At 41.2% G+C, this 27,733-nt stretch overlaps 1 protein-coding gene across 1 annotated transcript; it reads right to left on the reverse strand.

The window, feature by feature from the left end:
- Positions 1-2,610: 2,610 nt before the first annotated feature.
- STOML3 (stomatin like 3) lies at positions 2,611-12,641 on the reverse strand. Its single transcript, XM_018560174.1, has 7 exons — positions 12,578-12,641; positions 5,734-5,837; positions 5,581-5,653; positions 5,337-5,419; positions 4,515-4,718; positions 3,589-3,723; positions 2,611-2,845 (listed from the first exon to the last, which is right to left on the reverse strand). Exons 1-7 carry the CDS (start codon positions 12,639-12,641, stop codon positions 2,657-2,659), a joined length of 852 nt encoding a protein of 283 aa, XP_018415676.1. The 3' UTR covers positions 2,611-2,656.
- Between the last annotated feature and the right edge of the window lie 15,092 nt (positions 12,642-27,733).

Here is a 27,733-nt window from a genome sequence, read left to right on the forward strand (position 1 = left end):
AAATCTTGTGCGCTCGATTGACTACTATTGCCTTACTATTAGGTGTTAAAAATGATACAACAGGCATTTGCAATATGTATAATAGCTCTGATTTGCCAGCCCATTAAAGCTTACCAATCTGTATAAGTTCACACTTTACATAAATCAATAGAGCGCATGTCAGTATTAACAAATCAATGTATTATTTTAATTTAAAAAACACTATAAATTATAAGTGTTGTTCCCCAGCTGCCTGCCTAGGCAGCCTAGATCACATGGTCTGTTGCCACCAATCATAACTGTAAAAAGTTTGTTGTTTTTCAGTTAGCGGCAAGATGGATCAAAACGAAGGATCAAAACCCCGCTGGAAAATAGATCATTACAAACTATACATAGAAAGGAGGCTTTTAATACTTTTATACTGTATACATTAATAAGAATCTTTGCAGAATATTGATCTTTTTCACATATGTATCTAAAAATATTTTAAAACTGCACCCCCCTATAATAAAAAGGAGACAGGTGATTTTCTATTAAACATTTCATGTATGTTTAATCACAGACAGACCTGCAACACGTATATACTTCTTTAGCAGCAGATTTATGATCAACAATTACACTTAAGGTTTGTACATATAAACATTTGTTCTGTTAGTCATTCCCGTCTGGTTTCTAAAACATAATAAATATTACAATATATAATCCTGTATAAATCTTTTACAACCCTGTAATAAAATATATGTCTAGATGAATGTAGTCAATAATTGTGGTGAAATTGAGATTATTGGTTATCAAAGTGCACGGAGCTATTCAGGTCAAAGAATTCGATTTGAATAATCTAGGAGTGGACAGAATGATGAGTGGGTAGATATCTGCCCGTCCACTTATGGCTTTCATGAATGCTGGGACCCACCACTAGTGTCAGTCAGCCCTCACAGTAATTTACATGCGGGACTATGGATTCTTCATCTTTCTATATCAAACAATGTGAAATTGCCAAATGTGCAAATCCTAGGACTAGGTCTTTTAAATTGCATCCTTTTTTTGCTCAAATATTCACAAAACACGCCAATGAGGTTGATTTACAAAAGACAAATAGGCTGTTTGCTCGGAATTTTGCACTTTGCAGGGGAAGTTTTCCTCACTTGGTAATTGTGGTGAGATTTCAAAGAATACCCAATCATGTGAAAAATAAAATATTAAAAAACAGTATTTTAACTTGCAAATTATTGGATGTCAGAAGTCAGCAGAGCTTCACCTCATTCAGTAAACCAAGGGGGAAACTTTCAAGGAGTCTTGAAAGCCCCCCTTCTTTATGGCTTTGAAAATTAGGACACTTGCTATGTACTGCTGGATGAAAAATTGTCAAGTATAAAAAGTCAGAATAGCTATAACAACTGTGGATGCAAGCCGGCTATAGGTTGAGGAATAACTTATTTAACACCATGAGTAAGCCCGAATGGGTACAGAAATGTCCCCACCAGAGTTCTGGGGAGAGATAACACACTGGTGAAATATTCAACCAGACTGCCTAAGTTTTGGGTGTTCCCCGTATAGATGTCACATGTTCCAGGAAGACGAGGACTGGCTGGCCATGGAAAACATCATGGCTGGACACAGCTAGAGAGATCCACTTATTGGATCACACCAATATGTTGATATACTAAATTCAGTCATGATAGGGATGAGCTCAGGTTTGGAGACTCTGGGGTTCTCATCAGATGCATAAAAGACAAAAGCAACAAAGCACCACCTCCTTGTGTGAAATCCTTTTTTATTTGAATAATAAAAACGGCTAAAAATACTCACAATTTGGAAATCCAGCCTAAAAGCAGCCGGTGGCACGATGGTATGGTGATGTGATCGGAAGCAGCTTTTTAAGCGCAGTCAGAGCCTAACATTCTTTAGACATTGATCTTGTGGTCTCCTATTGACAAGCGTGACTTATATTTTACAACTGTGAGTATTTTTAACTGTTTTTATTATTCAAATAAAAAAAGATTTCACACAAGGAGGTGGCGCTTTGTTGCTTTTGTCTTTTATGCATCTGATGAGAACCCCCAGAGTCTCTTTGATGAGCAGCCTCTCCAAAAGATGTGGATATTTTACAAGAAAGACTACTCCTGGAGGATTGTGTGATGTTAATCTCTAGCGCCAAGAGTTAAAATTGACTTTTTTTGTGACTTGGCTAAATCCCAGTTCAAACCTGAGCTCCCCTGAACATGGAAAGAAGATTCTTTCACTGCTGCCCAATCAGCTGTCCTTGTGCAAAGGGGTCGAATTAAGTGATGTAATTGACCTTATGTGACCACACAGCTATATTTGGTCAATTACATTTACCTTATATGGCCATGTGACCATATGAGGTCAATGACATAAGCACAAGCATCCCCTTTGTTTATATGCAGCTGTGGGGCAGGGGATGCTCATCCCTAGTCATGACTTGGAATGTATGGGGAGTTATAGAGAAGCAAACCAATCTATTATTTGTGTTAACTTAATATTTAAACAAGAGCCATTAATACATTTCCGTGTCTCCTCCACAATATCTTTCTATTATATATGCACAGATATTCCTTATTTTCTTTCTGGGACTATCTAACACCTATTATTTATGGGGAATGGCCGAGCTTTCTATTTACAATGTATTTGAATCCACAGACTGGACTAGGTCTGATCATTTCCTACTCAGACCTTGCAGCAGGTCAATGGGGATGGGGAATATAATTGTGGAATTGTTCTCGGAGGCAATCGTGGTTAAGGTTTGCAGGTAGCGCAGTTGTAGAGCTGCTGGAGATTCACAGAGCACGATGGAAGCTTCCTTCAGAGACCGTGAGGCGTTCATCTCACCTTCAGCTGCTACTATCTGTAAAAGTGAAAGGAGGCATATGAAAAATATATCGCAAACAGACCAATATCATGGATGAGATAGGAAATGCTGGTGCTCAGCAAAGGGCATGTCCACCTCGGTTCACAGCAAATGTAACACAAGTTCCACACACAGCTTCATGCTCAAATGCTTTATTAGATATCAAATGCCCCCACCCTGTGACTGGACAGTGAAAGGAGAAGCAGCACACTTATGAGTTCATCTCTCTGTCACTCTGCTATGTCCTCCTTATCAGCATACCGCTTGCACTGCAGCACACCCGATTGGCTCCTTGTGCTGCTTTTCCTCCCTCTGTCTGAATGCTTTTGTACAGGAGATTACAAGAGGCTGATAAAAGGTTGAAAATGAGAAAATTGCAAACTACGGGTTAATCTCGTGATAATTAAAAATCTGATATGCAGTTAAGGACTTAGAAACAATCTGAAATGTCATAGATACAATGTAATGCTTTGGAACCAGCTTGAAGTAAAAGCCATACTTACAAATGTCAGCCCAGGGGCATATGTATAAAGCAATGAAGCACCAAACAATCACTGCAGGTGAATCTAATATTCACCAAACAATCACTGCAGGTGAATATTCCAAGTACATGTTTTATGCATGTGATATGGTGACCACCAGTGAATGTTTAGTGTAAGTCATATGCTTTTTAAATATGCCCACTAAAGGCATATTTTTTTTCTAGGAGTACATTTTGTCTAATATCTGGCAATCATTACCTTAGCTCTGGCCTCTCGTACAGCTTCGGCCTCCGCCGCCATCGCTCTCTGCATCTGCACTGGCAGACGAACGTCCCTCATTTCTACCCGTTCCACATTCACCCCCCATTGATGGGTAGCATTATCCAGAATCGACTAGAAGACATAGGATGGATTAGTCCAATTACTGCACAAAAACTTTGTTCCATTTATGAATCTATTAACTATAAAATAAGTATGTGAACACAACTTCATCCTACAAATATACATGACAGTAACTGACCGCTGAAAGCATTGCAAATGCTTTGTGAAAGCCTATTGTTCACAATGCTCTTATACAAACCAAAGCCTGTATACACTCCATGGCCTTCTTCAGCTTCAAGGACACCCACCCTCTTAGAAACACCTGTGTATTTTTAAGGCTTCATTTAACACTGTCTCTCCATATATAATGACATAAACTACATTTATCTAATCAATGACTTGAGGCCTGAAAAAGTATTCTTGGAAATAGGCTTTCTTTAAAGGAGAAAATGCCTTTAAAGTAGATTGTCATCTAAAGACTTCTTTCTTAGTTATGGATAGATGACTAGAACCTATTAAAGGTTTTAATTCCTGTTTGTGTTCCTTCTAGGGAGATCCGTATTCACTTTTTGTAATCACCAGGAAAGAGAGTAAGGGAAAACCCAAAATGTTACCGGTGTCACTGGCAGAGAGGGGATATCTACCAACTGGGACACCTATACTGGTGACAACTGTGAAAACTGGGATTTCTCTGGGCACTTCCGGGAGATTCCTACTCACATCCTCTTGTGTCTCTGAGACAGTAAGTAACAGGAAATCTCAATGGTGGGGATACTTTCTCATAAAAAAAACCTAGAAAAAAGGTTTTGTCTGAAAGTCACTATAACTACCTTTCAGTTTGTAAACTTGGATGGCAATCCTACCTGAATATTGTGGGCAATCTCCTCGCGGTTTGACAAGATGCTGGAAAGGGTCTGTGTCCCCAGAATGTTCCTCAGAGTGGTTTGGGCTAGCTGGGCAGTAGCTACATGGACATTGTTGACATTTGCCACTGATTTTATCGCATTCTCAATCTTATAGTACACAACACCATCCACTGTTGTTGTAACAGAGTCTTTAGTTAGGATCTATAAGAAAACAGAAGCAACTAAGTATTTGCAAAAACTTAATAAAATAAAAAAAGATGAAGAAATAAAAAATATATTACAGGTGCAAATACTATATATATATCCGGTACCCATCGGGTTGGTAGATATCAGATAACTGTAGTTTCTGGTTGCTTGAGACTTACTATTAACTCTCAAGAACCAAGTTGCCAACAACATTTTGTAGTGTGCACATGTCTGTCAAGCAACTGGCAAAAAAAACTAATGACATGTTATGTCCTCAATTTAGTTTTTTCTGTTTGCTTAAGATTTCTGGTTGCTTTAATGCTGGATAATGGGAAGTTTACTATATGTATATATATATATAAATTCTTCATTACTTTATCAAAACTTGTAATGACTCGCCACCTGGCTTCCTGAGTATCCGGGAAGGCGGGCAGCGTGTAAAGACTCACCACCCGGTTTCCTGATTAGCAGGGAAGCCATCTCTATAAACACTGAGGTGAGTTACAAGCGGCCCTCAGATACTCCCAGCCAGCACAGTGGTCCTGGAATATAATTGTCAATTACAGAGCTGCAATGTATTTATTTATAATCATTTGGAATATGACTATACATTGGAGGCAATAACACACTTACCTCTTGTGGCGGGATTGCAAATGATATTACCCTTAAATCCACCTTAATGAAAGTGTCAGTGCAGGGCAGAATGAATATTATTCCTGTATATCAAAAGAAGATTGTCAGTACAAAGTTCATACTTTCTTTCCAACAATGTGTGTACTTTACACAGAATTATTATTATAATAATATGTGATATTTTATCAAATCCTCCCGGTAGTATTTACAGCAAGTACTCTTTTGATGCATCGATGGCTCTTACCTGGGCCACTGGGTTTTCCTGAGGTGATACGGCCCAAGCGAAATACAACGGCCCGTTCATATTCTTTAATTATCTATACAAATGATAATATAAAATGTGACTTGTTCTACCTATTAGGTTTTTCTTTACCATGATTTAATAATTGAACTATACCTTAACACAGAACCAGATGGAAAGTGGGAAAGTAATGGCAGCAAACAGGGAAGATAGGATGAGAATAATCCAGCCACAAACACCGATATCACCTTTCATAGCATCTGAAGGACAAAAAATACCACTGATTAGGGACCAGTCACACTGGTTATAGTGAAAGGTGAACAAACAAAGACAAAGTCAACTACAGCCATCCCATATTCTTCTCCTCACGTTTCTCAGCCTTTGTAGTGTAGGTGTAGTATCTGTTCTTAATAGCGTCCAGAAGGGAAAATGGGCCACTGTTGTGGCCTTATGGTTGGAATGGCTGGCTGCAGAATACTCTACCTGGTATGATAGGGTCCTGAGCGTTCCTAGCAGTGAGAAGAAACCCAAAGCATCCAGCTGTTGAGGAGGGAGTCAGCAATGCTTCCCTACGAGGGGTCCATTGATTCCTGATTTAAATAGGTCTATCTGGTCCACTAATGGTCTGGATAACGTGGAGAGCCCCCGGCGCTGTGTGTCAGGGTTCAACACGTTATCGCACGCTATCAATGGATTCTCAACTGCAGCTTCTTATCTCGCCCCAATTGTAAGTAGTTTATGACAGTGATTCAGTTTTTTTTCAGTCCTGAAACATTAACTCTAATGATTAGAGAGGTATGAGCAGGGACTGGCTACATCAGACACTGTTGGAGGTTTATGTGGAAACGATAAACAAGGTGTAGTGATATGTTCAATATGCACAAGGTTGTGGGAAGTGGTACAAAAGGAAAAATGAAATGTGTTTATGCATTAGCGATGTAGTTGCAACTTTTAGACAAGCTATCATTCAGCAGTTGTACAAGCATTTGTAGGTGCATGGTCATGTAACACAAAAGGATGCAGAGTAACAGCAGATGGTTTGCATTTAAACAGATATAAGGTTACTTGCGGTTGGTTAAGGCTGATGAGATGTGTAGTTTTCCTATTCTAAATTCTCATAAAGCTGCCAATTAGAAAGAAAGTGCCAGGAATGGATGTGCTGCTAACTGCGGATTCCACTGGTAACCTTCAGGAGAGGGAGAGCAAGGTGTGCGGCAGCCTGACTATGAGAACATCAGGAACAGCAGGTGTGGTGAGGAAAAGGTGGTCCTGCTCAATCCGGAGAGGTGAGTCACAGGGAGGGAGAGAGTCCCGACGTGTGGAGGCCAATTTCTCAGCATCCACAACAATAGTGAGACGTTGAGCAACTGAACTCCCCGTCTTCTTATGCCGACAGCTTGTCAGCGGTGGTCGGAGCCGAGTGATGTGGAAGTGCTGGGCGGAGCAAATACGGCCCTCAGATCTCCTTACACTGTGCCCCCTGGGGGTGCCATCCCAGGTGTGCCAGAAAATCACCATAAGTTGGGACCTCACTGTGTGACACTTACACTAGGTCATGGCAGTCAAAGCTTTTTTTCTGCACAACTTTTCTTGAACAGGCCTTTTGGCTAGCCTGGAGGAATTTTTTTTTATCTTGTCCGGAAGCCCTGCCTTGTATTTTATGCACAAGTGCACGTTTTACCCCACAGAGACGGCAGGTGTGGGTTTCTTCCTTCCTTACTGAGAAAGAAATGAAGAGATGTGAGTTTTGGTTTTATCCATCTCTAATATTGACTGGAGAAATATATTAATGAGCCTAAAGACAACATGTTTAACTCTTTCTAAAGCTATTCACCAAACAATAACATTATCCAAATTTTAAACTTGGCTGGCTCCTTTTGCTCTCGAGGCAAGAACAGAAAATTGTAGGGGAGTAAAAGGGATTTTAAGGGGTGATGGGAACAGACTATGGGGACATGGAGTGATAAGGACAGTGCAGTATTGCCAACGGTCAATCTAGGGCAGTATTGCCAACAGTTAATCTAGGGCAGTATTGCCAATGGTCAATCTAATGCAGTATTGCCAATGGTCAATCTGATGCAGTATTGCCAACGGTCAATGTTATGCAGTATTGCCAACGGTCAATGTTATGCAGTATTGCCAACGGTCAATCTAATGTAGTATTGCCAACGGTCAATCTAATGTAGTATTGCCAACGGTCAATCTAATGTAGTATTGCAGACAGTCAATGTGATGCAGTAGTGCCAACGGTCAATCTAATGCAGTATTGCCAATGGTCAATCTAATGCAGTATTGCCAATGGTCAATCTAATGTAGTATTGCCAATGGTCAAGCTGATGCAGTATTGCCAATGGTCAATCTGATGCAGTATTGCCAATGGTCAATCTGATGCAGTATTGCCAATGGTCAATCTGATGCAGTATTGCCAATGGTCAATCTGATGCAGTATTGCCAATGGTCAATCTGATGCAGTATGGCCAACGGTCAATGTGATGCAGTATTGCCAAGGGTCAATCTAATGTAGTATTGCCAACAGTCAATGTGATGCAGTGTTGCCAACGGTCAATCTGATGCAGTATTGCCAACGGTCGATGTGATGCAGTATTGCCAACGGTCGATGTGATGCAGTATTGCCAACGCTCCATCTAATGCAGTATTGCCAACAGTCAATGTGATGCAGTGTTGCCAACGGTCAATCTGATGCAGTATTGCCAACGGTCGATGTGATGCAGTATTGCCAACGCTCAATCTAATGCAGTATTGCCAACAGTCAATGTGATGCAGTGTTGCCAACGGTCAATCTGATGCAGTGTTGCCAACGGTCAATGTGATGCAGTGTTGCCAACGGTCAATCTGATGCAGTATTGCCAACGGACGATGTGATGCAGTATTGCCAACGCTCAATCTAATGCAGTATTGCCAACGGTCAATCTGATGCAGTATTGCCAACGGAGAACAGTAAGAGCTCTGGCAGAAATGTTAAAGCTTCATGCACACTTTTGCTGCTCCATAAATAGTAGAAGTGAAGACAAAAAGAAAGTTCAGGGTCTATTTCATCAGTTTTAAAACAACAGAGTCTTTTCAATGAGAATACATTTACCCAGAAGTAACTTTCGATTTGCCTTTTACATTTTACTTGATTGCTGCTCTGTGTTTTGAGGATATAATTTGACAAACAGCTTTGTAATGCTTGCTGGTCACGCATGTACCAACCAAATTCATTAGCATTGCTGCCTAAAGCCTACGGCCTGTGACGCTGTCCTGAAGTGCCAATAAGATCTTACTGCATGCGTCTCCCAATGTCAGGTAAACCCAACTCCAGGCAAACCTTTGCTTTTTTTTAAAAATAGTTCTAGGTAGAGTTGTGAAGGGTTAAGTGGCCATACAGTATGCAAATCGTGGATGGTTTTTGATGAACCGGCTGAAATTCGCATGTGAAGAAAGTTCCTGGTGTGAAGGTTGGTTGGGGGTGTGGCTTGTGATGTGAAGGGAGTTTCTGATGTGAAGAGGGGCTTCTCATGTGATGGTAGGGCTCCTAGTGTGAGATGGATGGACTTCAATGTGAAAGGAGCTTCTGATGTGAAGGCAGCTAGTGTGAGAAGGCTGGACAGTAGACTCTAATGTGAAAGAAGCGTGCTTCTCCCTTTTTGTCTGTTAAATAAACCACTGAAAGTGTTATGTTCACTATGTTCACTAAGTGCAGACAAACTGCCTGTTGATCTGCCAGAAATCCAGTGAGCTCCTAACTTCCTGTATCGAGCTGACAATACAGTGCATCTGTAGCATTGAAATCTTAAAGGAGAACTATGGGGTTAGGGCTCTTCCCCATAGTTCTCCTTAGGGTAACGGGAGGACACAAACTAGCGTCCTCCCATCACCCTAAGCTCAGTATACCGCGAGCTACAGCTCGCGGTATACTGAGACGCCGCAGCTGAAGCGGATCCCAACAATTATGTCTGGATCTGCCCAGCTGCGTGAGTGACAGCTGGCTCTGCCTATCTAGAGGCAGAGCCAGGTGTACCCGCCCTCTCCCCCGTCCGTTCCGTCAGTCAGTGCTGGAGGATTGGAGCGGGGAGGGGGGAATCCAGCCCCTCCTCTGTCACGGCAGAGAGCTGCGACAGGATCGAGAAGTGAGCGAACGCCGGTATGTGTTCGCTCACTTCCCGATTTACTGAGCCGACCTGTGACAGACTTATTGTCACAGGTCGGCTAGAACTATGAGGGGAGTGAAAAGCACTCACCTCATAGTTCTCCTTTAAGCAGTGTTATTAGCATTGCCAGTTCACTTCTGTGGACTACAGAACAACTCTCCCATATTATGAAAATATGGAGAGCAGGAGGTGTCCTGTGGTCCAAATCCAACATAAGCAGCCTTGGGTGACAACAGAACAGTAAGTAAGCGTTTTAATGTGATACAAATTTAAAGTGACACTAAACTCGGGAGTTAAATTTTAAAAATGCATTCAAGTACCTTAACTATTAACGAAAATGTATATTGTTTGTGTATCACTCGTCTTGAATGCATTTTTAAAATTGAACTCCTGAGTTTAGTGTCACTTTAAGTGCTGCCAAGGTTTTCGTGCATTCATTATGCGGTATTCATATGTTATTGCCATGAAGATTTGTATACAATTATCTACAAAAACTTCCCCCAGTCAGCATTAGCCTCTGGTGTGAATGCAGCCTAAAGATACAATCATTGCTGAATATTTTATATCATTCATATGACTTCTCGGAAAAATGATAAAATCGTTTCTGAGCACCACTTGTAAATGTCAAACCAGTAACCAGATGCTGGTTTACCATTCGGGTTCTCCATCTGGATGTGTTTTCTGTAACAATAAAGCAACGTTCTGCATGGCAGAAATATTACAAGTCATTTAAAACCTGATCTGCTAGAAATGCTACATATTTGGCATTTTGTGCCCCAAGCTCATTGTGTATATGTGTTCCTGGTGATGTGCTATCATCATTAATTATTCTGTGCTTGGTGTAATATGACAGTGTTATATAAATACAAAAAAACTTGTCAAAGTAAAAAAAAGAGGACTCATCAACATAGAGCTCATCAGCAGCTGGTTGTGCTGCCAAATCAACTCTATGTACTCTCACACTGGACCAATGGGATGCAATTCAACGCCATCACATTCCTGATACATGTTCTCCTTTAGTAATCCCTGATGAAGGGGGTATTAGTATGAGCCCCCAAAACGCAATGGATATTTCTATTCTACCCCTGCAACCCTAGTGAAAAGCACTCACCTCATAGTTCTCCTTTAAGCAGTGTTATTAGCATTGCCAGTTCACTTCTGTGGACTACAGAACAACTCTCCCATATTATGAAAATATGGAGAGCAGGAGGTGTCCTGTGGTCCAAATCCAACATAAGCAGCCTTGGGTGACAACAGAACAGTAAGTAAGCGTTTTAATGTGATACAAATTTAAAGTGACACTAAACTCGGGAGTTAAATTTTAAAAATGCATTCAAGTACCTTAACTATTAACGAAAATGTATATTGTTTGTGTATCACTCGTCTTGAATGCATTTTTAAAATTGAACTCCTGAGTTTAGTGTCACTTTAAGTGCTGCCAAGGTTTTCGTGCATTCATTATGCGGTATTCATATGTTATTGCCATGAAGATTTGTATACAATTATCTACAAAAACTTCCCCCAGTCAGCATTAGCCTCTGGTGTGAATGCAGCCTAAAGATACAATCATTGCTGAATATTTTATATCATTCATATGACTTCTCGGAAAAATGATAAAATCGTTTCTGAGCACCACTTGTAAATGTCAAACCAGTAACCAGATGCTGGTTTACCATTCGGGTTCTCCATCTGGATGTGTTTTCTGTAACAATAAAGCAACGTTCTGCATGGCAGAAATATTACAAGTCATTTAAAACCTGATCTGCTAGAAATGCTACATATTTGGCATTTTGTGCCCCAAGCTCATTGTGTATATGTGTTCCTGGTGATGTGCTATCATCATTAATTATTCTGTGCTTGGTGTAATATGACAGTGTTATATAAATACAAAAAAACTTGTCAAAGTAAAAAAAAGAGGACTCATCAACATAGAGCTCATCAGCAGCTGGTTGTGCTGCCAAATCAACTCTATGTACTCTCACACTGGACCAATGGGATGCAATTCAACGCCATCACATTCCTGATACATGTTCTCCTTTAGTAATCCCTGATGAAGGGGGTATTAGTATGAGCCCCCAAAACGCAATGGATATTTCTATTCTACCCCTGCAACCCTACATTAATTAAAGATGTAACTGGACTAATAAACAGAGTGTGGTGCTACAATTCACAATCCTGCAATTTGAGACACCAGCTTGGGATGAGTTGACCCCTTAATGTAAACCTCCCACAGCTTTTAAAGTTAATGACAGTGCTGAACCACAAGTACTTTTGTTAGTTCAGATCCATCCCTGGCCCTTTTGGAGTATCTTCAGGTCCCAAGTATAATTAATAGGGCTGGTAATGATTAAAAATGTTGTGTTCGATTAATCAAAGTTTTTTTTAATCGCTTAATCGATTAATTATAACGCACATACAGATCCAACTACATTGGCCTATACACATACAGCACAGCAATGAAGTAATAAAATGAACTAGGATCACAGTAATCCAGCACGTTATTAATCTCACGTGCCCCACTCAATATGGCCGCCGCTTGAGTGGGGCAACTCAGAATAATAACGTGCTGAATTCATTGTTTTACTTGGAAAATAATGTGTAATTCTTAGCTTAAACCTGACCTTGGGCCTTCCCTTCAGTCTTGCAGAGTTGTACCGGCTCCTCTCCTGGACTGAATTTGCTTACTCTGATTTCACTGCACCCTGTGAGCTTCTCACAATGTGTATTAGAAGCTGCAGCAAGTCATTAATGTCATTGTTTTATTGTGCTTTAATACAACAGTAAAGTATTGAACGTAGGCATTGGATTATGAAGGCTAACAATAAAAGTATGGAGTATAGAGTACTTACCAACCAGCTCTTCATTTGATTTTCTCTTCTTTGAAGGAGCCTGAGAATCCATGTTCATGTCCATGGTTACCTGTTTTGGATGACACTTCATTACGAACTGTATGACAATATAATAACTCTCTTATGTACTATATATCCACACCAATGTGGGATATCAAAGAGCAATACAATTGATTTGTATTACATTGGAATACTAAATGCGCTGTGGGCTGCCACTTTGGTACACTTATGCAGTGTATTGGCACAGTGTAGTCTTATAAAATCCTATACGTATGAGATTTGCATAGACGCTGGCAAAACCATTGATTTTCTATTTCTGAATACTCAGCAATATCTCCTTTTATTTTAAATGGAAAAAAGCAATTTTTGGATTGTTTAATGATCGTGAGTAGATCTCATGGTGCATCTTTTTGCTATTGGAATATTTTATTGCTTCCTTTTATAATTTATAACCACCATTGTTATTGCTCTTTACCCAGCCACTTTTTTAAAAAACAAGCAAACTTTAACACACTGATCAGATAGGGAGACTTTCTATGACAAATGTATATTAGTAATTGTAATAATGGTTTTCCAATTATATGTGTTCTTCTGGCATGAAGACCTTAGTGCTGCATCATTTTGGTACAGGGATCCCGCTGCAGGACAACAAGAGTATTCAGCAGACCAGAGTTTACAGGAAAAGGCTCACTTTAAGGGAATAGGTGTTAGAGTTGGGGGAGTTGTTTTCAATTTATGGGATGAGTATAAAGGGATGTTAAAGTACAACTGTGTCCAAAAATTAAAAATGAACATGTAAAACCTACATACCAAATAAATATTATTGCCTCCTTTAAGTTAAAGGAGAACTATGAGGTGAGTGCTTTTCACTCACCTCATAGTTCTAGCCGACCTGTGACAATGAGACTGTCACAGGTCGGCTCAGTAGATCGGGAGGTGAGCGAACACATACAGGCGTTCGCTCACTTCTCGATCCTGTCACTGCAGAGAGCCGTGACAGGGGAGGGACTGGATTCTCCCCTCCCCTCCAGCGCTGACTGGCGGAACGGATGGGGAGGGGGCGGGTACACCTGGCTCTGCCTCTGGATAGGCAGAGCCAGCTGTCACTCACGCAGCTGGGCGGATCCAGACATAATTGTCTGTATTCGCTTCAGCTGCGGCGTCTCAGCTGTAGCTCGTGTTATACTGAGCTTAGGGCGACAGGAGCACGCTAGTTCGTGTCCTCCCGCTACCCTAAGTAGAACTATGGGGAAAAGCCCTAACCCCATAGTTCTCCTTTAATGAAAGCTCTGTCCTTCAAAGAATAAATTCGAAGAGGTCCTTGCAGTCCTAGGTACTTGACCCTGCAGGGTGACAACATTATTTCACCTGTATTGAATGTACTGCAGTGTTGTCATGTCATTCATTGGAGTGTTAACGTACGTTGAGGAGGAGGGTTATCAGCATTGTCACCACGCCCAGGCTTCGGGGGCGGCAGCAATGTGGAATCACCCGACGCCCGGAACATTCAGTTCCGGGCGCTGAGCGGTAAGTTATTTTCTACATTTAGCCCTGCTTTGGAAAAGCAAGGCTAAATGTAGTGTGAAGCCGCTTGTTCGCCCCAAACCCCTGTCGTGGAGGTGACAGGGTCAATAAAGAGAACCTGTCACATCCAAATGCTATCACACAGGGGTTGTTAGCTCCTGTGTGATAGCAATAAAGTTAAGTGAAAAAGAATTAAGAAAAATTTAAATAAATATAAAACAAATTAGTACAAAATAATAAGAAATAATAATTTAAAAAAATTAAATTGTGATTAAAAAAGTAAAAAATAATAACAAATAAAATGAAAAAATAATTTAAAAAAAAACAAAAAATAATAACAAATTTTAAAAAGTAAACGATAAGATAAATAAAAATTAAACAGAGGGCTGAATTGAGTAAAATTCTTCTTCATGGTGCTGCATTTGTTTCTACTAAGGTCCACACCTACTACATTCCAGAATTAACCACATGCATTCTGGAAAATTACCAGTGTGACATGCCTGATGTTGGAGAAAAGTTGCGGGTTGATATACTAAAAAAATATTGACTGTTCACTTAACAGAATAAATGTTGACTGAGCATAGTAAATGGGTTCACATAGCTCATTCATTTAATTAAATTATTAACATTTTTGCTAAGTGAATATTATTTGATTATAAAGATATTCACTAATATAAGTGAATATATTTATTGCTTAATAAATCAGGTCTATAAGGCTACCAGTGCCAGGCGCCCAGTGCTAATAAAAATAATTTTTTCCAAATTATTTTTTTTACAGGTTTACATTTAAAAAAAGGAGAAAAGTATATACAATGATAAAGTGTAACAGTGAAAGAAAACTAATAAGAGAAGCATGATAGATTGTTCATAGATTATGTTTCAGTGGGGTGATATCTAGTATTTTAGCCCCTCATAGTGTAGCACTCACCTTCACAGGCACCTGTCTCCTGAAGTTCTTGCTCAGCAGAGCTGACGTCTCTTGTTCCTTTCAGAGTTTGTTTCCTGGTTATAGTAACGCCTCTGTTCAATGTGCTGTCACGAGTAAAGACGCCCTCTAGTTTGTTTAACATACCATTTAGATAGGGGAATTCATTTCCATGGAGACACAGTCACCAAAGCATCATATGCAAACCCTACAGATTGCTAGCACAAGGTAGAGCAACAACTGTGACGCACCAAAATATTACAAGGTAATACAAGACAAAAATTGTCTAATATGTGATCTTCTATATGAAGAATCATCTTGATATTGTTCTAATGGAAAAAGGAAATGTTTACATGATATTGTACTGAAACTGGTTTTTCATGTCTCCCGGAGTGAAGGCTGTCATATTATTTACTGAGAAATGCAGAGATATCTCTAGGGCTGATTTTCCATATGGCAAACTGAGACGTGAATAGGGTAACCTCGTGAGTCAAGTAGTGGGCTACTGTATAAATGTGAAAGGTACAGTAGAACAATAACTTGGTGTTCACGTGGAAACACTTCAGGTGTGAAATAAGAACACTGTGATAATTATAACAAATAGATTTTCCATGAGCTAAACTTATTCATATAGCAAAATCTGCAGCACTTTTACCATCATACCCCCTACATATATTAAACATTAAATTATAAAAGTACAAAAACACACACAATTATATATATATATATTTCCTGATACCCTACATGGCAGCATACAATGGGTAGGGCTCGCCCCCAGCCCAATCACAGGACCAGTTATACTATAAATTAAAGCCCGTCTCCCAAGGCCACCATTCTTTTTTCTGTCCTCACTGCTCAAGAATTTTTGCCCTCACCTTGCTGGTTTCTTCTGGCCTGCCGCACAGGTTCAGCCTCTCCTGTTGCACAGTTCCCTTTGTTCAGGTGGCTAAATGCAATCTTAATAGGGAAGCCTCCCCCATAGCCTTGGAGTTGGGGTGCAGGAAATGGTCTCTTGTGGTCTTCATGTTCAGATGCTTCCTCCATCATGGCGGCGGGTTGAACACTTGCTTAGCCTTCTGGCCTTGTGACTCCAGAGAAGAACGGTGACTCAGCTGCATCATCAGAAACTACGGTTGTACTGGGATGATCACATACATGGACAAGCTGACAAGTAGGATCCACTCCATTTTCTTTCAAGGAGTTTAAGAAATACATGTGCTACTATTTCCTATGGCCTTGCAGTGCTGCTTTGCTCTGGCTGACTCTATCTGAATACCTGTTATGTCTGTAGAGCCATTCAGTTTTTCGTGTGTGCTTAAACCTTACAAGTGCATTACAGGAAAGTATGTGATTCTGTGGCGTTCCGATTCTTTGCCTCAAAAACATCCATTAGCTTGCTTGTGGTGCTTCACCCTGCAGGTGCTTGCTGAGTGCAGGCTGCTGCCATGTGCTCTGCTGCTAAAGCTTAACTAGTTCTTACAGAAATGTGTTTGTTTGCTAACTCTGTGTCAGCTTCAATCTTGAGCCTTAAAGTGACATTAAACCCTCAGATTTTTTAACATAAAACAATAGTGTAATGTGTGCCTTACTGTAATCCATGATAGTTTCCCTTCTCTTTGCTGCTCTTACTTTTAAATCCTCATGTCTTCTCATGCTTGGCGAGAACTTCCCTTTGCAGCTGAGTGCCTCTTCCTGTAGTGCTGGCTCAGGTTGCAAGCGTACACACAGACACCATGTAGCCATGGAAAACCAAGCGACACTCAAACAAGCAAACTTATCATATTTTAAATAAAAACGAACACACTCCAAGTGGCAAGAAATGGCCGCGACATTTTTTATTGGGTTACTCATAAATTCAAATCTTTTAAATATATATAAATAATTAAATCTTCAACTAGTACTTGGCTAGAAAGGCCCAAGCACACCAATAATGGTAAACATTTGTAAACATCTTTTAAAATGTCCCCACAAGCCAGGCTTAACTAAAGCCTGGCACCCCCACCACGGCTATTTCTAAACAATTCTGTAACCCCAGATTAAAAATATCAAGACCAACATCCGACAGATGAACAGCATCATTTCGGTAAATACCGTGAACACCACCTTCAAGATCGACATGTCTATACGAAAAGCCACCCACAAAGGGCATAAACGTCTCCATTGACCTATTGATGCGCCTTCTGATTTTTTCAAAGCGCCGAAATTCAGGGGAAAGTAACCACAGCAACCTAGGAACTATCTCAGAAAAAATTATCAAAGTGTGAGGTGAGTACAGCTTAAAATAAGATATATCCCTTTTCATGCGAAAGAGCAATTCAGCAGTGTTACACTTTCCAATGTCGTTACCCCCCAGGTGTATTATCAATAAATCAGGAGCAGGCCATTTAGCATACATCTGCACTAAACAAGTAGTCAAATCTCCCCACCTCATACCTCGCTGACATGCCCAGGAGACAAAAAACGTATCTGGGTGTAGATCAAGATTCTCCGTATACACCCTCCGAGAAGCACGCTGCTGCGCCCAGAAAATGTAACTATGTCCCATTATCCAGATGGAAACTGTCTCACCTAAGGATATTAAACAGATAAATTAGGTCTAATATACATCTTGAACCTGTTAGATTCCCATCGGCCCAATTTTTGTATGATGCTGACATCAATGCCCAATTTCGCAGCCTCAGTGGCAGCACCAATACGAAAGGAGTGTGAGGAGAATTTTAGACCGCCTAAACCTGCTACTGATAAACATTTAAAAAGAACACTGTTAAATTGAAATTTTGAAAGTGGCGAACCATCAGCATGAATTAAAAAATTACCAGAAGAAGAGGGCCTAACGGACAAAAAAGCATTAACATTACTCAAAGGGCACAGTGTTGAGCCTGCGAGTGAATTCAGAGCAATCCAGGATCCTTTACCAAGCTGATCCGTTTTGGAAGCTCTAATCAAAATAAACACACAGTTCCCAGATACCCTCACATCAGAAAATTGCAAACCTGACAAACGACTTTTACTCATAGCTACCAGTTCAGAAATCCGTAATGCTGCAAAAAAGGCCAGGCACAAACGCTGTACGAAAAATAATTGTTTCATACTGTGAAAAACAAACAGAAGCAGCAGTATTGTACAATTTAGACAACACATCAAATGTAATCGGCCTCCTATCATCCGGGGTAAACTTATTCTTTCTGTAACCCTTCAACATCTGCTGCACAGAAAAATAACTGTTACATGCAGGAAAGTTAAAAAGTTTCAGAAAGAATGAAACACCTGCCAAAGATTTTACTACAGGTGAAACTCAAATAATTAGAATATCGTGCAAAGTTCATTTATTTCACTAATGCAACTTAAAAGGTGAAACTAATATATGAGATAGACTCATTACATGCAAAGCAAGATAATTCAAGCTGTGATTTGTCATAATTGTGATGATTATGGCTTACAGCTCATGAAAACCCCAAGAACCCCAAATCCACAACCTCAAAAAAGTAGATTATTACATGCAATCAATAAAACAAGGATTGTACATAGAACAATATCGGACCTCTGAAAAGTACAAGCATGCATATGTACTCAGTACTTGGTTTGGGCCCCTTTTGCAGCACTTACTGCAATTACTTTTGCACGATATTCTAATTATTCGAGTTTCACCTGTATATGTGAATAAGAGTAGCATTGTTCCATAAGAAAACAAACAAATGAAACGACTAAAGCCTCAGAAGAATAAATATTTACAAAACCACCAGAATATAAATATTGACACCAATGTTTCCCTGCGAGGGAATATTGTTCCCACGTAGAACTAGCAACAGAATGTCTGATAATGTAGAAATCCTGTTTAAATTAAATCCCAAAGGTAAGCTGGACAAGGGCAACCCTCCGCGTCCGCAGCTGGTTCCAACCTCCGGAACAACTCCATCTGCAAACGCGACAAGGCATCAGCAGTGCAATTCAGTTTACCTGGAACATATTTGGCTTTTAGCCATATGTTATAGCGAAGACACAAAAAAACTAAGTGTCTTAATAAAACAACTACTGGGGGGGATTTGGATGACAGGCAGTTCACTGCAAACACCACACCTTTGTTGTCTGATTGCAATAAAATCCTTTTATTGCGGAAACCATCACCCCATAAAGCTACTGCTGCAAGAACAGGGAATAATTCTAATAAAACAATATTTCTGGTAAACTGTCTAGAAAACCAGGAACGTGGCCAAGAACCGCAGCACCACTGACCATTCCAAAAAAGGCCGTAACCAACAGATCCAGAAGCGTCCGTGAAGAACCTAAAATCATTGTCAACAATAAAGTCATCCTGCCAGATAGATCTGCCATTAAACTTGGTAAGGAAAGTGTACAAAACGTATAAATCATCCTTTAACTCACCAGTTAATCTGACATGAGCAAAGGGGGATTTTAAACCGGCAGTGGCTGCATACAATCGACTGGAAAAAATTCTCCCGACAGGCATCACCCGGGTAGCAAAAGCCAGGGCCCCCAGAAAAGATTGTAAATCCCTCAAGGTAACCTTTTTTCGCAACAGCAGACAAATAGTATCAGACATTTTTTCAATCTTTTCTGGAGGGAGCCTAAATTCCATTTTTAAAGAATCAATAGTGATACCTAAAAATTCCAAACAAGTGGCGGGAAGAACCGTCTTCTCAGCCGCTAAAGGGACCCCAAATTGGGCACAAATAGAACAAAATAACGACAACAGATGAGAACAACAAGATGAATCACTAGCTCCCATAAATAAAAAGTCATCCAAAGGTGGAAAAATGACCTTCCACCCGTCCCTCAAAAACGTCATTAAAAATCTTCTCCCTGACAATTGTCTCCATACCAGTGACCGATTTCAAATGATTAACCCAGACACAGCCAGGGCCATTAAAAGTGGGCAGAGGAAAACATTGAAAAAAACCTTCAAATAAGAGGCTGGCCTTCTGCTGGTCTGGGTAAATGAGAAGAAACGGTAAGAGCTTTTCCAGATTCACTGGAGACCGCACTTTTCTGAAAAAGCTCTTTAACTCCTGAGTGACCAGGGGTATTCATCTTTTTAAAACAGCGAAATACCGGGTGAGAACCGCTACAAAAGGCACACTCATGTCTATACCGAAAGTGTTGGGCCATTTGCACTGACTCTCATTGAAAGAAAAACATAACCCTTTCTTAATCGAGGAGTTTGGAGACTGGGCTGGGAGAGGCCTGACAGCAGGAATTTTTTGAGGGGTAAGCAGATTCAGCCACAGACCGACATCTTTAACCCCCCATTTCAAAGATTTGTGTACTGACATCTTTTGTCTAAAAGCCTCATCATATGTGAACCAGCCCAGACCTCCAAAACCCCTATATGCTTCAAGAACAATGTCAACATGCTGGAAAAGACCACTGGACATGCTGGGTTGCTTTTCTCCTAAAACGCTGGCAAAAACACAAAACGCTTGCAACCAGTTCTGAAAGGTTCTCGCCACAGGTCGGCGCCTATCAACTTCAGAATTGTCATCAATTTTCTTGTCATACCTGGATAAAAATTCTTTTGAACACGGAAGTAAGGACAAAATATCCACATACTCCCCAGTCCAAATTTTTTCTTTTAAAGTGCCAGACAAGTGGAAACCCAATGGGGATAAGTCACAAGACATAACTTCCTTGTACCATGTTTCTGGGACCTCTTTCCTAATAGAAGGGATAGGGGACACACAGGTGTCCACAGTAGAAACAATAGCTACGGAAGGACAAGGAGCAGATGGAGAGGAAACAGGATTCCACACAGAAGCAAGAGACACAGAAGCAGAAGAAGTAGGTACATTTCTACTGTCTAAAAACAAGCGAAATTGCTCCATTAAAGAGTTAAAAGAAACAGCAGGGTGCTCACCCGATGATTCAGCAGCAGGAGGCAGCGTTGGAGCGAGCAGAGAGATGACAGGCTGTGGCTGCAGTGGAGGGATCCTAGAAGTGACAGGCTGGGTTACGTGATGATGACACCGACTTGGCCCCGCAGACACAGGACGCTGAGCAGGTTGCCGGGGCGATGGTGCTGTAGACGAGCGTCCGTTCCTGCCGCTATCCAAAGGTGCCGGATCAGAAGGAGGTGCCCGCGGCCGCGGAGAGGGAGCCACAATCTTGGGTCTTCTGGAGGTAGGGCGTGGAGGAGAAGGTGAATAAGCCCTTCGTCTCCTCCGCTGGCGGGTTCCCTGACGAAAACCGCCGTTCCGGTAGACATCAGAGGCTCCGCCCACTTCTTGCAATGGTTGCGTCACTTCCTCTTCCGTGACCGGCAACTCGATGGTAGAGGCTGTAGCTGAAGGACCTAACGATGTCGAAGTCGGGGCGAGCATGTGAAATAACTGTAAATCTTCTGCCCGCTGGGATGGGACAGGCGGCGCTGGGCTCCGAACAGTATCAGCTACATTCCCGATGGAGAGACCAGACACAGCAGACCCGGGAACATCAGCAGGGAGGTAAGACGTACTTCCATTCGTAGTGGGGAGACGGAGACACTGTTGAAGAAAACTAATCCCATCTTCTTCTTCAGCTCGACGAGTTAGTTGTTGCCACAGATCTTCCATAACCAATCAGTCCAGGAGCCAGGGCAGTCCATACTTGGCCTAAGAACAGAAACTGACCTTTTGGCTGGCAATAAGGTCTCAGGGGCATGATAGTTCTGAATAAATTAACATCAGCAGTGACTTCATAGTGAGGCTGCTATGGATATGCTGCATTGCTCATCCGAGACTGCAATTGCCTTGAGTTGGTACAGATCTCACCACACACACACCAATATCTAATGTCACAGGCACAGGAGAATTCACAATCCTCCTTTCTTCATTGAAACAAACCAAGATTACTCCCTCCCAAGAAAAAGCAAAACTCCTTTTAGGGTACCTCTTGTTGGTTATGTGTTCAGATGAAACACTGAGATCTTAAAGTTCTACTTGCTTAGGACATTACATGAATGGATATAACATTGTGAAGAAAATGAACTTCTTGTGTATTACAGATAAGCATCCAGCATTCCACTACTACAGGGACCAGCATTCCACTACAGCACCGTCGCCAGCTCAAAAGACATCAGTACATTAGTATATGCTGTTGCATTTCCAACACCTCTGACCAACTTGCCCAGTAGGTCTCAGGTTGTGGGAGCTTACAAAAGTTTGAGCATTTACTGTTCAGAGTATATGCTCATAGGTTCTGTTAAGAGTTCAAGACGAACATTGTCAGGTTTTTCTTACCATCTTTCAGTCCATTCATTACCATCAGGTTCCTTGGTGCAAGCAAAACCTTAGGTTATAAGTACACATATCCAAATGGTGTCGCATAATCTTTTCCAGTCCAAAGATCTCAAGCCTTTTTCCTCTAATTTTCCTAGTGGGACAACCAGGAGGCTTAAGACTAGTCTTGGTTTGAACACTTTAAACAGATGGATCAGGATCCAAATATTGCATATGGAATCACTATATTCATCACCTTAAGCCATGAATGGGCTATAGGATGCTGTGCCTGGCAGATGCGTATTCACATTCCTGCGCACCTGTACTTCATCGAATGTCTTGCTCACCATTCTAAAGTTCCACTTTTTTGGTTTGTTTACCTGCCCTTTGGCCTTGCCACAATCCTAGGTCATTTTCCAAATATTACATCTAGTCACATCCTTCTAGACTGAACAAGCATTCCAGCTATTGCAGCGACATCCTGCTGATAGTTCAGCATGCTCATACTCTGGCAGTCCATGAAACCATCCTAAGTTAGGCTCTGATCAAATTAGAAGCGATCGTCAAGGGGGAAAGCCAAGTGGTCTCGTGATTTGCTGAGGCAGACTATGCCTCTATGCTACCCCTTGGCATCCCAAGTTGACAGGACAACTCCTTGGTGTCTCAAGTTGCCAGGATCAATTCAACTGGTGACACTGGACTTATTGACCGCTAAGAGTCTTCCAACAGGGTTCTTCAGACGAAAGAGAAAACATTTGGTTCTAGATGATTCCAAATATGAGATTGTTGGTTGTGGCTGAAGCCGGCTAGCCTATTTCAGCTGTTATCCAGGTCCCTATCCAGTGATCATGTTAATAAAAGATTCCTATGAGCGCATCACTTCAACAGCTCTTTGGTTAAAGGTCAGTGACAGTCCATCAAGAGCAAAATGTCTTCAGCATCTTGGAGTTCGAGAGCCTTTCAGATCCAAGCAACCTCCGTAGATGTAGTGTCTGCCCATAGGTGTAGGTACTGCTCACTGCTGATGGAGGTACCTGCAAAAAAAAAAAAGGGATTCAGCGCTGAACTTTATAGCATTTCCTGGCTGACACTATAAGCCACAAAGCCCTGGACGACAATTCATGTTTTCTTATCTAGCAGTTTCCTGTGGATCAGCAGCAAGTGAGTTATCCAGATTTCATCCTGATGGTAATCCCTAAGAGCACAGAGTGCAAACACTCCTTGTCAAGAGAACATTCTAAGGGAAAGAGTAATGGGTATTCTATTGCATATATGTTTCCCCCAGTCCAAATGGATTCAGGTTCCTAAATGGCACCACCAATTATCCAGGTAGGGTGATGGTAATCATTTGCTTGTGGTCCATCTGTCCAGGGTTCCCTCTCTTGTAGTCTCTGACCCTGGAATCTTCTAGTCATCCTTAATATTCAGGCCTTCTACAGTAGGTGCTACATCCAAACACATCCAAAACTACCTTAAGTGGCTTGGAGGTTGGAAGTGAAGTCTGCCTTGCCTGGATTACTCATCTACAGTCAGAGTGTTTGTTGCATAACTGAGCACCTACTCAACATCACATATATTCTTCAGTGTGGAATAATTTCATAGACTTCGCAAGCTTAATAGGTTTTATCTCTCTTCACCTTGCCATGACAGATATGTTGGACTTTCTTCAGGCAAGTAATGTTTACTTGGGTGACAGTACCCTCTATATTAATCCTCTGAGACACAATGGGTAGCTCATTAATTGATAAGCCAGCTCTTAAGGACTTGCGCAAGGATTCACTCTTCAGAAGAGTCTCTTCTTTCCCTTTAGAATCTACAAATAGTGCTGTATATGTTCTTCCTTCCTCGACTTCATCTAGCTCACACTTGCTCAGTGTGGACAGCAACATGTAGAATAGTTTCCTTACGACAATCTCCTCGGTGAGGAGTGTGTTGGATAGTCAAGATTGGGCTGCAACCACCTTCTTGCTACTATTTCACAGACAAGGTAGTCCTAAATCTCTCTCTCCCAGCATCTTCCGAAGGTTGGAAGATCCATCCATTTAAATAGTACATCAATGTTGCAAGTATTCCAGGATCAAGTTTTTATTTCAGCTCATGCCAGCAATGTGGTTGCTATGCTGGGGAAGAGCATGGAGGTTACCTTTTTTCTTTCAGGTGGATGTGTTCATCTTTCTGGTGGTTTTGGTAAGTAGCACTCTGCGTGCACTAGGTCACATGCATTGTGCCTGGTCAAGCAGATGGAGCCACAGATTAATCTCTGGGTTCGCTCTTCCGCAGACTGTCATCCCTACTGATAGAATTCAGTGATGTACCCTCAGAGTTATTCTGGAAGGCAGTAACCTGCCATATGTTCCTGTCCCATTACAGAGTCTATCCAGGAGTATTGTCCATGGGGAAGTTGGTTCTGAATGTGATACAAATAATTTAATATCTCAGAATTACCCTCCCTTGTTGTGTGATTTCTATATCCCATTGTATGCTGCCATGTAAGGTGTCAGGAAAATTGTATACTTACCTATAGGTAATTTTCCTTTCCTGATGCCAGGACATGGCAGCATACAGGACCCTCCCATGGCTTTCGCATTGAGTATTTGTTACGAGAATGGTGGCCTTGGGAGGCGGGCTTTCATTTATAGTATAACTGGTCCTGTGATTGGGATGGGGGCGGAGCCATACCCATTGTATGCTGCCATGTACTGGCATCAGGAATGGAAAATTACCAATAGGTAAGTATACAATTTTCTGTTATTTATATATAATATATATATATATATTCATTTTTTTGTGTTGAATTATTATTGCCATTTCTAAACTGTGACGAAAACCGATGGTTGATACATTGCTGTCAAGTTTGTTTAACCTTATAACCTTAAAATTATGAAAGGAATCATGATCTTTGCATGAAAAAATGCAATGAAAACAATAGAAAAGCTGGTTCACTCACATTTAGAAAGTGCATTCTGAACTATAACAAGCACTTGAATGTATATACCGTAGATCTTGAATGGAACCACTGGTTATGGCTCGAACTGATGTTTTGCCCTTTAAATTATTAGACACGTGCGATTCGTTTCGTTCTGAATCGAAATTCTGAGATTCTGATGTATCCGAATTCCAAATTACAGCTAAAACAAATGCCAACGAATCCGAATTTCCAATTTCCTGAAATTCGTTAGCGGTAGTCTGGCCGAATTTTTGTTTATTGGTTGAAATTTCGTTGCAGCAAAAGCATTTTTTTATAGTTTGCAGACGATTTTTAAAAAAAAGCGTGAGGTTCCCTCCCAATTCATATCAGACCCTTTAGATCTGGTAGGAATGTTAGGAGGGACCCTCCCACAAGTTAAAACATAAAAAAAAAAGTGCGTGGGGTTTCCCCAAAATCCATACCAGGCGCTTTAGGTCTGGTAGGAATTTTAAGGGGGGAAAAACATGGGGTCCCCCTAACATTCCTACCAGACCCTTGATCCGAGCACTGGCCCGGCAGGGCAGGAAAGGGGGGGGGCGATCGAGCGCCCCCCTCTCCCTGCGCCTTACCAAGCCACGTGCCCTCGGCATTGGGAGGGTTTCCCCATGCCGATGGGGTCAAGGGCCTCTTCCCCACAACCCTGACCCGATGGTTGTGGGGGTCTGCGGGCAAGGGGGCTTATTTGCATCGGGGTACCCCTTTATTTAAGGGGGCACCCAGATGCCGCCCCCCCTTGTGAATGAGTAAGGGTTACTTGTACCCCTACCCATTCACTAGAGGGTTAAATCAAATAGTTAGTAAAAAGTCCGGACTTTTGATAAAATACTTTAATTGAAAAAAAAGTCAATTTTTGACTATTCCTTTAATAAAAAATAAAAAAAAATGGCTCCATCGATGTAATCCAGTGTCAATCACGATACAGGACTCCCAATGCCGAGGGCACGTGGCCTTGTAAGGCGCAGGGAGGGGGGGCGCTCGTCTTTCCTGCCCTAGCGGGGTGATTTAATGAAGGGAGATTGTGAGTGTTATAATTCCATAACACAAAGTGCCCATACAATGACCTTGATATCAGTACTGCATCACCAAATGTTTCATGAAAGCTAGCAATCAAAATAAAAAGTATTTCCAAGTGAACCTTGTATGAAGCACAGCTGAGCCATCCTAAAACAGAACATTTGCAATCTTGCATCCATTTAGATGAGGATAGGCTTTTAAAGTAGTTGATCAAACATGAAGTGCCCACTACAAGGAATGCCTGAACTTACAGATGTCTGGAAAATGCCAAGAGCCAATCACACACAATCAAGAAATACTTTTTCTGGGGGAGCTCTGGTCACATACAGTATACTGAATGCCACCAGGATCCCATATAGCAAGAAAGAAAATGTTGAATTGTTGGCAGGTTTAAAGTGCAGCTTCATATTGAGATCGATAGCTAATAATAGTTTAATAACATTTGGTTGGAAAATTGGAGATTCCCTTTCAAATTGAATCTTTACATTTTCCCTCCTAATCCTAATCCTTCACCGTGTATCCAAACCGTGTATCCAAACCTCTGTCATTATCCTTAGTGGTGAGACAAGTTGTTTTACATGCTGGTTTGTGAGTGTGCCATGATGCCTTTCTGCTGTTTTACTGTTCAAAGCCCATTTCGTGTGCACCTTACTGTATAACTGGTGACAAATTGTTGAGTGCGTTTGTCGTTTGTTTTGCTCAGTCTGAACATCTGTCTCACCCATCAACATTATGCCTGTAATTTAACATCAAGCAGCTGCAGGCAAAAAAAACCTGCAGATGTGTCACTTACCTCTGCTGGTCCCATGTCTCCTTTTCAGGAATAAGTGAACACATTTTTGTTGTCAGCCTGGTTTGACAAGACAGATGGTTACATAGTTACATAGTATTTGAGGTTGAATAAAGACATTAGTCCATCAAGTCCAACCTATTAGGATCTCATTCTAGGAGTACCCGTACCCCTGTATATTACGGTCCCTTAAGAAATCGTCCAAAAGTTTCTTGAACAATTCCACATTATTTGCTGAAATCACCGCCTGTGGCAGTGAGTTCCAGACCCTAACTGATCTTACTGTGAAGAACCCCCTTCGCCCCTTGTGCTGGAATTTTTTTTCCATCAATTTTAGGTGATGGCCTCTAGTTTTTGTAACGGAGTTAATTTTAAACAGTTTATCGCTAATGTTGCTACCACCATTAAACATTTTGTACATGGAAATCATATCCCCCCTTAATCTCCTCACCTCTAATGTGAACATGTTTAAATTTAGTAGCCTCGTCTCGTAGCTCTGGTCCTCCATACCCCTAATTAGTTTGGTTGCCCTTCGCTGGACTTTTTCCAACTCAAGGACATCTTTTCTTAGTACTGGTGACCAGAACTGGACCGCGTACTCCAGATGAGGTCGAACCAATGATCTATAAAGTGGCAAAATTATAGACTTGTCCCTGCAATACATCCCCTTTTTAATACAGGACAAGACCCTGCTAGCTTTGTTTACAGCAGCCTGGCACTGCAA

The sequence above is a fragment of the Nanorana parkeri genome, unplaced genomic scaffold (genome assembly GCF_000935625.1).
Source record: "Nanorana parkeri isolate BGI_ZX_2015 unplaced genomic scaffold, ASM93562v1 scaffold436, whole genome shotgun sequence".
Lineage (NCBI taxonomy): Eukaryota > Metazoa > Chordata > Amphibia > Anura > Dicroglossidae > Nanorana > Nanorana parkeri.

Excerpts from the sequence above, each read along its gene's own strand:
- STOML3 (XM_018560174.1), bottom strand. The coding sequence starts at position 12,641 with ATGGACATGAACATGGATTCTCAGGCTCCTTCAAAGAAGAGAAAATCA. Across the intron at positions 5,654-5,733 it reads CCATCTGGTTCTGTGTTAAG|ATAATTAAAGAATATGAACG; the intron begins GTATAGTTCAAT and ends TCATTTGTATAG. Across the intron at positions 3,724-4,514 it reads AGATTGCCCACAATATTCAG|TCGATTCTGGATAATGCTAC; the intron begins GTAGGATTGCCA and ends TATGTCTTCTAG.